This window comes from Sinocyclocheilus grahami, unplaced genomic scaffold (genome assembly GCF_001515645.1).
Source record: "Sinocyclocheilus grahami isolate Dianchi unplaced genomic scaffold, SAMN03320097.WGS_v1.1 scaffold5040.1, whole genome shotgun sequence".
NCBI classification, from domain to species: Eukaryota; Metazoa; Chordata; class Actinopteri; order Cypriniformes; family Cyprinidae; genus Sinocyclocheilus; species Sinocyclocheilus grahami.
Window position 1 is genome coordinate 1 of NW_015509837.1, and position 9,846 is coordinate 9,846.

Here is a 9,846-nt window from a genome sequence, read left to right on the forward strand (position 1 = left end):
CAGGGTCTTAGCATGAAATTACAAGACTATTATGTCAATTTTACTCCTTTTTGACATATATACCTTAAAAGCATGATGCACCACATTAGACAGGAAACCAGCTTCACTGATAGAGGACATCTTATTTCTTCATTCTCCCTCACGCTAGCCTTACAAAACACTGGAGAGGGTGAAAAATAGATAATTTTCCCTCATATAATCTTCTAGATTTACTGGTTCATGGTGTCAGATGTAAGTTATTTGTCATCTTACAGTTTTTGATGGACTCTGGAAGGATATTTTTCGAATTCCCAGTCACTGTTGGCTTGTTTTCACTAATGTATTTCTGAGATGTTGGAATATTTTCCAATTCATCAATCAGGGTCAACTCTGACAGCAGTGATGTGGGCTTCAGGAATTCTGGTAAGCAAAACGATATTAGATCCCAAAAGCCACACAATTACCCCAAATATCGTCTCAGGAATAGTGTAAGGCTACTCACCATTTTCTTTTAAAAAAAGGAAAGCATCCTTATATCCATTTTGACACATCTCAGCCAAGACCTTATGAAACGCCACAATAAGGTTATGTGGGCTTAAGTATGTTTTTGAAAATCAAGCATTCAAAAATTTACCTCTGGTTCTGGAGGAAAAAATGCAATGACCACTCGGTGTGCGTTAATGAAGTTGATGTGAATGCTGACATTTTTGTAGTATATGTCATGAAAGTAAAAAGGGTTGCCATAAGGACTGATGTCGCTCTCTCCGGAAAAAGGAGAGACTGTGATTGTGCTTCTTAGACTAGAGAAAGGCATGTTATCACTCAATGCTCCATCCACATACCTCTGAAAACAGATAATAGGGAAAACAAACTTTAAAAATGGTTGAAAAATTAATTTAATTTACAACTAATAAAATAAAAGACACACTCAGTAATTATTTCTCTAATTAGAACGTTAAAATATAAAGAAATGAATATAATCTTAAAAATATGTAACTAAAGATGTAATCTCGCAATAATCGAAGTAGAAAAGCTGTTTAATTTTCATGGAGCGGGTCGCCTCATGTTGAGGTCACATGATCAGCTGAACATTTATTACTTTTATCTCGGCAGCCCGTTTCCGCCATCCCCATTTGCTTATAGTTGTCAGTAATATCAAGATAATAAAGCCAGCAAAACATCAAAGCTAATAAGATATTAGTAAAAGCACATTCAGTTGAAAAACTGACCATTATATTGCAAATGTATCACAAAATACAGTCAAATGGCTGTGTTTGGCTACGTACTATTCCATGATAGCTTGGAGGTATCACACCACAGTACAGTGGATAAAAGCAGCTACAAATCAGAGCCTGCAGACAGGGAGCAAAGTGTAAATCATAAATCCTCATTAACACTTATCTATTTATCATGCAGGCAGCAAAATGTAGTTGAGTTCACCTGAATGAGGTCTTCTTTACTGTCAAACTCAGACACTAACACATTTGTCCCATCTGATGCTCGTGTGAGTGACACAAACAGCCGTCCGTTGGCAAGTAGGTGGGCGTCATCGGGCAGATCTCGATTTAGGAAGTTTCGTACTATCTTCAGCAGGTTGAAGGAGGGATGCACAGCACCCAGTGTGCCTTTCCGAGCCTCTCGAGACATTTCCAGCAAATTTTCACAGCATTTGGCTTCAAAATGGAATTTCCTTTAGGATCACCAATATTAATCAATATAATAGTCATCAAAATGAATTAAAGAGGGGGTTTTCTAGCTTTAATGAGTCTTCTGAACTATGCTTGGATTTAAATACTACTATTCACTATCATTTAATTGTTTGTGAAAGATTTGTCTTTTGGATCCATGACAAATGCCTTCCACACACACTTTTGTTTTTTTGTCGTTTACAACTTGTGTGAAGTTTATAAACTAGAAATAATTATTGAAACTTACATGGAGACATTTGGCATGCTAATATTGCACCCATGAGAGCACCAGATGAAGCCCCACAAATCCTCTTCACCCTCTTAAGAAGAAACTGGGCCCGTTCGAATAAACAGCAATAGACTCCACAGTAGTAAGCCATCAGAAATCCACAGCCGGCAAAAGAGATATTCCATTCTTTAGCAGATTCCTGCATTTTCTTCGACATATGAATCCCTGAGGTTATGCAGTGCAAGTGCGATACATTACAGTGAGTCCAAATGAAGGTCAGTCATTAGCATTGATAGCATCTGGCAACGTTCTACTATTGCGAAACAGAGTGTTGCAATCATGTGCTGGAAAAACAACATTGTGTGGTGAGGACATTGCTGTGATCATTGAGTGATTTTTTTTTGTCAAAACATTAGGGGTCTTGAAAGCATTGATTGTGTTTTGTACATTTCAAGTACATTTCATGTTTGTGAGCAAAACTCACTGCCATAATACCATTAAATACTGGTTATTCAAAATAATTTATAGCTTCTTGCATAATTTCTTCAGTAAAAAATATGCCTGTATATAATATTATTTATTTTTTCAGAAATTATTTGGAATTGAATTATATATAAAATATAAAAGCTATAATATATCATTTCAAATGTTTTTTAATTATAAATAATTATTAAATAATTACATCATTTATTATATTATAATCATATTCTCTTGCTGTATGAATAAAAACAACATGAATTAAGGATTAGAATAATCAGTTTATTTTTCATGAAAAAACTGACAGTGTAGCTAAAGCAGTGCAGCATGACACTCAAAACTAATATACAAAGGAATCTGCAATCATTTAAGGAAAATGCGCAGAAAATCATTGTATGAAATCCTTCCAGAGAGATTCTTGTCAAAAAAAGTGAAATGAAAGAATTCTTCCTCTGACAGATTCACGCTGTACTGTCTCAGAACATAAAGAAACCATGCAAAAGGTTGCATGATTAAATACAGGACATGAACTTAAAGTGTTGTTTAAGTAGAAAACAGTGACTTGTACCTTTCTGAAGTCCTGAAAAGAGATCTTTCCAGTGCACTATTTGTCAAAGGCAATTCATTTTTGCCTCATCTGACTCCAGAAGAGCTGGATAGGCCTGGAGATTCTCAGCATGGCTTCAATACACTGGCCACTAAGTGGGTTGGGACTCATCTGAAGGAGGAAGTCAGAAAATGCTGCATGAGTATATTCACAATTCATCAACTATACTGGCCTATTCAGAACAACAGCAGGCAGTAATTCCAGTGAACTCACTGGTGTCCTGGGGAGCTGCAGTTTGAGTCTGTGGGATGAAGTGTTGATCTGATGACCGAACATGAACATAAGAGACGTCCGCTGTTTTTGATGTCATATTTGACAGCCAGCTGCTCAAACTCAAGTGGACTCATTTCAGTTTGGAGACCCTGGAGTATCTCCGGAGAACATCAATTTAAATTCACCATTTCCAAACAACAATGTGACAATCATAAAATACAACATATGATGTAAGGAACTACAATTACTGCACAAAAAGCAGGAAAATGAGATGTTTACATTGTTACATTTATATTATGATTACTGTTCCACTTTTTGACCAATAAATATCCATGATTTTTTCCCATGATATTTCCTGTTGATATTTATATTATTTTATAATAATTATACAAATTATATTTTATGCATTTATATGTATATGAATATATATATATATAGAGAGAGAGATACTACACATTTATTTACTTAATTAAATTAAAATTATGATATATAAAATCATGATAATTCAGAGTGATTCGATAATAATTTATTATATTGTGATATTAAAATACATCAAAATGGCACTGTATTATATTATATTATACTTTTTAAAAATCATTATAGTTCAGACCTGTTTGCTAATAAATCATTCAGAAAAATAATAATAATTCAGAACAATAAAAAAAAAAAGAATTCCTTGAATTTCCCATGTTTTTTAAATTAATTTCATTTACTTTTCCAGGATTGGAAAATCCCCTAGTTTTTATGTGGTTGAAAGATGCTGTGACTGCTAAATAGAAAGATATTTGGCCTCAAAAATGTACTTAGGAACATATCCACATCTATCTCTCCGGTCCTCTCAGGGTCCGCCTGCCTGCATCTCCTCTGGATGTGCCTCCAACAGTCCTGGATCCTGGGATGCACCTTCATCTCCACATCCTCACAGTTCAGCAGTGGTGTGGACCTTCTGCTCGCCGTGGAGGGTCTCTGAAGCTGCTCTGAGACTGATGACTGTGGACAGCGATGGTGAGAAACAGAAGACATTAGAGACACTTGTAAAATCCAACAGAAAGAGAAGAAACAACCAATACTAGCAAATGAAGTAAATGTACCGCAGAGCATTTAAAGGCACAGGGTGCTGTTTTGGGGCGTCTGAGGGATGTTGGTCTTTCCAGTGTTGATCTTGGTAATGATTTAGCAACCTTTTCCAGGCCTTGCTGTTCTCCACTGAACTTTTTCAGGAATTCTCGATATTCCAGATTTCCAAAGCCATTAACTGGTAGCATTTTCCACAGGTTTTGAAACTAAAAGAGTTGGTTTATGTTTCAAGCTATATTGAAGGAACTATTAAAGAAGCTCATGTGGTACTGGAATTTACCTGTTCGTCGGTGAGCCTCATGAAGTGATGATCACAAATAATCTTAAATTCTGTTTTGGAGATTGTGTTTATACTGGCGTAGTCAAGGTCTACCATTTCCTTTGTTAGTGTACATGCGGGCCGACACAACCTCCTGTATCCGCCTCAAAATGTCACTGATGACTAAAGGTCGGGGCTGATTAGGAAAGCGCATCTTATGGATTTTCTTCAGCCATTCATCTGCTGTCTGTTAGAGTTAAATAAATAAATAGCGTTTTATCATATACCATATGCAACTAAGACCATTCTAAATTATGATACTCTGATATTGTGCAAAAAGTAAAAACTCAACCATAAAACATTTCTCATCATTTCTCATGTTCCTCATCCAGGACATCAGCAAGAGCAGTGAACTGCTCATCGGTCAGATGGAAGCTCTGCATAGATCTTCTCTACTGATAAACCCTGTTCTGTTCTGCAGAAAGTTATCATTATTATGAATAGCTGTGATCTGATATGCACAATTGACAACTTTTTATCATCACGTTTTTCTCCCTCTCAAACCTTACTTTATCAAAGTCCAGAAAGGCTTTTAGAAGAGACTGATTATCAAAAACATGTTGACGTAGTTTTAGTAGAATTGCTTCAGTACTGCATGTGTCTGGAGTTACTGGAACAGAATCTTTCCTGATTGAGACATAAAAAAATACATAAAAAAAGATAAAAAATAATTTTAGATGCACAGAATCCTTAAACATATTAAAACAGTGTGTCAAAATAATATTGATTTATAGGAGCCAAGCAATAACTTTATGGCCAACTTTCTGTACAGCTATGTCATCTTTGAACAATCCAAGAAATATTCTCCATTGCACAGGCTCTGTGCTGCTCACTCCAAATCTGTGACAATAAATCAACAGATGAATTTCAGAATTGCATTCAGGGAGGTACATAAACAATATGTTAATATCTCATACCTGTTCAATAACTCCCTGAAGATATTATCATCCATGGTGAAGAGGAAATTACTGAGGACAGATCTGAGATCCTCTTGAGAGACAAACCCACTGTCTGTTATGTCAAATGCCTGCAGAGCTTTTTCAACAAGGCTATGACTCTTCTTTATCTGTAAATCAAAATAGAAAACTGATTTTAATTAATTTGAGATAAAATAAAAAGATCTCTGTGATACTCACTTTGCTCAAAAATTTGGTCTGGACTTCAACCAAGTTGTCCCTGGATTTGCTTGAGAAAGCCCTTACGCTTGTCTTACTTTTAGGTCTTGTTGTAGCACGACTGACAGCATCCCAATTCAGTGCTAAAAGTAGTTGTAAATCAGAGTATATTTTAATCTGATTCAACTGTTTTAATTATTTATGTATTTTGGCGCCAAAATTAATAATAATTTTAATTAGTTTCATATAACTTTACCTAGTTGTATAGAACCTGGTGCAATTTTTCTATAGTTTTCACAGTCAACACCAAGCTTCTCAAGAATCTCAAGAATCTCAAGAATTATTCACACTCTAATGTGACCATAGTCTAAAAGAAAAGACATATATACAAAACACTTAGCTTTCTAGTAAAAACAGTAATACATCAGGAGAGTTCCTTTAAATGGAAAAACCGGGACCTGTGGAATTCCAGACTCATGGGAAAGCAGTATCCATCTAGGACTTTACGCAGCTCATGTTGCTGTATCTGCCCATCACTGTTGTAGTCAAACAACCGAAAAGCCCTAGAGATGTTTTTCAAATGGCCTCCAATCTGAAATGATGAAAACCATGAATATTACACACTAACATCAACAGGTAAATATGTATATAGAATTCATACCATGCTATACTCTACACCTTATCTTTCAGACTTGTAGTTCTCCAAGTGACAAGTTTCTGTGACTTCCACTCCTGCATGGGATTCTATTAAGAAATTCTATATTGTATAGATGAAGAAATATTATACACTGTTCAAAAGTTTGAGGTCAGTTAGATATATTTTTTAAAACAAATTAATACTTTTATTCAGCAAGGACACATTAAATTGCTGAAAAGTGACAGCAAAAAACATTTATAACGTTACAAAATATTTTAAATGTAAAAATCAGAGCTGACTAAATCAGAATATTAGAATGATTTCTGAAGGATCGTGTAACGCTGAAGATTGGAGTAATAGCTGCTGAAAATTCAGCTTTGCATCACAGAAAAAATTACATTTAAAATATAATGAAATAGAAAACAGTTATTTTAAATTGTAATATTTCACAATATTGTTAGTTTTACAGTATTGGTTTTGTTTCCCTTGTCATTTTTTAAATTATTATATAATTTATTATATTTATTATAATATATTATAATGTTAGTCTTCAATATACAAAGTTTTTTAACTTATTTTAAACCATTTGAAAGTTTTTATTAAAGGGGTCATATGATGTTGCTAAAAAGAACATTATTTTGTGTATTTGGTGTAATGAAATGTGTTTATGCGGTTTAAGGTTAAAAAAAACATTATTTTCCACATACTGTACATTATTGTTTCTCCTCTATGCCCCGCCTTTCTGAAACACGTAGATTTTTACAAAGCTCATCGGTCTGAAAAGCGAGGTGTGCTGTGATTGGCCAGCTATCCAGTACGTTGTGATTGGCCAAATACCTCAAGCGTGTGACGGAAATGTTACGCCCCTTACCATACTGTGATGCCCTGTGTCCCAGCGCAACAAGACAAAAACAATAAAACCCATTACAAACGAGGCATTTGTTGCATAATGGGGGGACATAATTACGGATTATAATGACTTAGGCCCCGATCACACAAAACGCGTTTTTTGCAGTGAGAGGCGCCTTTTTTAAATTGTTTTCGGTTGGCAGTGAGCGTTCTGTGCGCTGTTTATGCGCCCTGTGCGCCTCGCGTTTTTGCAGGAGCATTCTGAGCGCCTGAAGTTGAAAAAAAAAGCAACTCTGAGCAGAAAAAGCGTCCCATGTCATTTGTGTTTTTTTACATTGTCCAATCGAATGAACGGAGAGATGGGCCTTCCGTTGTGATGACAAAAGTTTACCGTTGCTTAGAAAGTCCGGAGACTGCTAAAATGAAAGGGAAACTTTTGGTGTCTGTCGCGGATTACCCGGAGCTGTACTTTTTAAGATTTCTGTTAATATGACAGTTTACTTAACAGCAAAAAACAAATATTTTAGAGCGATTAGACTGACAGGGCAGCTGATTTGGTGGTTGCCTAGCAACATAAAAAACGCAGCACACTGCTCTTTTTTAAAAGTCACCAAAAAAAGGCAGTTTTCAGACCTAAAAAACGCATTCGGTGTTACAACCCTAACCCTAACCTTATACTGTCTTTCTACGCGTTGCATTGCATCACGCCGCGTAAACATAAAACCATGCCTGCATTTGTGATCGGAGAAATGACAAACAACAAGTGCTACTCTACACTGTTCAAACCTCACGTTTGAATCATCAGTGGCAAATTCTTTAAATGTGAAAACGTACTTACAGTCTCTGAGTTAGAACAGCCGGCATTGTAGTCTTCTCTACCAGGATCAGGAAACAGTCCTCCATAAAATGCACTGCGCACATCTGAATATTTGGGTTGAATTGTTCTGGAACAGTGTTGTAAATACAACTTAACCACTGATTTCTAGTCGTGTCCTCTTTTGGCAAAAAAAGGCAGTTTTCAGACCTAAAAAATGCATTCGGTGTTACAACCCTAACCCTAACCTTATACTGTCTTTCTACGCGTTGCATTGCATCACGCCGCGTAAACATAAAACCATGTCTGCATTTGTGATCGGAGAAATGACAAACAACAAGTGCTACTCTACACTGTTCAAACCTCACGTTTGAATCATCAGTGGCAAATTCTTTAAATGTGAAAACGTACTTACAGTCTCTGAGTTAGAACAGCCGGCATTGTAGTCTTCTCTACCAGGATCAGGAAACAGTCCTCCATAAAATGCACTGCGCACATCTGAATATTTGGGTTGAATTGTTCTGGAACAGTGTTGTAAATACAACTTAACCACTGATTTCTAGTCGTGTCCTCTTTTGGAAGACCAAACAAAGTAACGTTAGCTTCACTTTCACAACGAAACACACGGCGAGCTTGAGTGAGCGGAGGCCAGCGGATTTCACGAAGGAGCGTCCGGCGGGCTTGAGGCAACCACATGTGACGACCCCCAAACAAAGTTTCGCTTTCACAACGAACACACACAGCGTATTCACGAAATGGCGGCAGCAACAATACTACAGCGAGAATAAAAGTTACACCTTCTTTCTTTGCGTGAACATTTGGGCGGCGTCATGCAAATCTTCCCACATCGTGACATAGATATGTGGGGGCGTGTTAGAACGAGCCGTTTTAGGTAGGCGTGGCTCTTAACTTTTATAAAGAATATCTCTTTGGATTTGAGACTTTAGTCTTTGCAACTTTACAGATATTTTTTATGCACCAAGAGCTTGTAACACTTCAAAGAGAAAGGAAAAATTTTAATCGCATCATATGACCCCTTTTATTAAGTTTTTAACGTTAGGGTCATAAGAGAACATATTTCCTTGGCATTTCAACCTGGCAATTTTTCATTCAGAAATTCTATTAGTAAAGTGTCGTAATACTAACCCAACTCTCCACAGTGGACCTCGGACGCATTCTTGTGTTAAATTCGTATCTACACTGTTGTTGTTCAAATTAAAAATTTGACCACAACACCAGCCAGTCAGGACGCTTAGCTGTTCCCATGGATATGGCCTGGCTGTCAATCAGGTGTTGGCTCCGCCTACTGGAATGCTTAACCAACCAGTAATCAAGTTGTACACTGAAAAAGCTAATAAACTCACAAAATATTTTTGAAAAACGACATTACCGATGGATAAAGAATGCAGATTCCCGTGGAACGTCAAAACTGCAATTTGTCCCCATATCTTTTAAGGAAAATAGTGACGAACATGACGTAGTTGTTCTGTCCTCCTCCGCCAATCATCATTGGCGAGGGGCGTGGTTACCAAGTATCATGGCGGCCACCGGGACATTTTGTGGCAGAGATAGACCGCGGATAGTGCTGTATTAAACTGAACTGTGTTTATTATCGTATTGCGGATATTTGAATGTAAAAAGTCTTTTAAACATGGGCACCGTGCATGCCAGGGTAAGCGCGTTTTTCCAGAGATGTCGGAAAAGCTAAAGCAATGACCTTTGAACAGAGTCTTTGAATGACAGGCCGAGTTCAGGATGACATTTAGTACTACACATTAATCCAGATTAACTGTCAGTAAGATAATAAATCAACTCTGCACATATAAACGCTCACTCTCACTT

General features: G+C 36.7%; 2 protein-coding genes and 1 pseudogene across 2 annotated transcripts in view; 1 reads left to right on the top strand and 2 right to left on the bottom strand.

Moving 5' to 3' along the window:
- Window positions 1-63: 63 nt before the first annotated feature.
- LOC107577070 (patatin-like phospholipase domain-containing protein 2) lies at window positions 64-2,017 on the bottom strand (the record flags this gene model as incomplete). Its single annotated transcript, XM_016263184.1, has 7 exons — window positions 1,915-2,017; window positions 1,420-1,669; window positions 1,266-1,331; window positions 614-823; window positions 482-542; window positions 253-399; window positions 64-160 (listed from the first exon to the last, which is right to left on the bottom strand). Coding segments are annotated over exons 1-7 (848 nt in total), but the record flags the coding sequence as incomplete, so codon positions are not given.
- Window positions 2,018-3,328: 1,311 nt separating this feature from the next.
- LOC107577071 (EF-hand calcium-binding domain-containing protein 6-like) lies at window positions 3,329-9,511 on the bottom strand (annotated as a pseudogene).
- Window positions 9,512-9,528: 17 nt separating this feature from the next.
- Window positions 9,529-9,846, top strand: part of LOC107577073 (sorting and assembly machinery component 50 homolog A-like) — a gene marked incomplete at its 3' end in the record, with an annotated part of 4,275 nt that continues 3,957 nt past the window's right edge. The window contains exon 1 of the mRNA XM_016263185.1: window positions 9,529-9,676. Coding sequence (XP_016118671.1) covers window positions 9,656-9,676 — 21 coding nt within the window. The remainder of the gene's footprint in view (window positions 9,677-9,846) is intronic.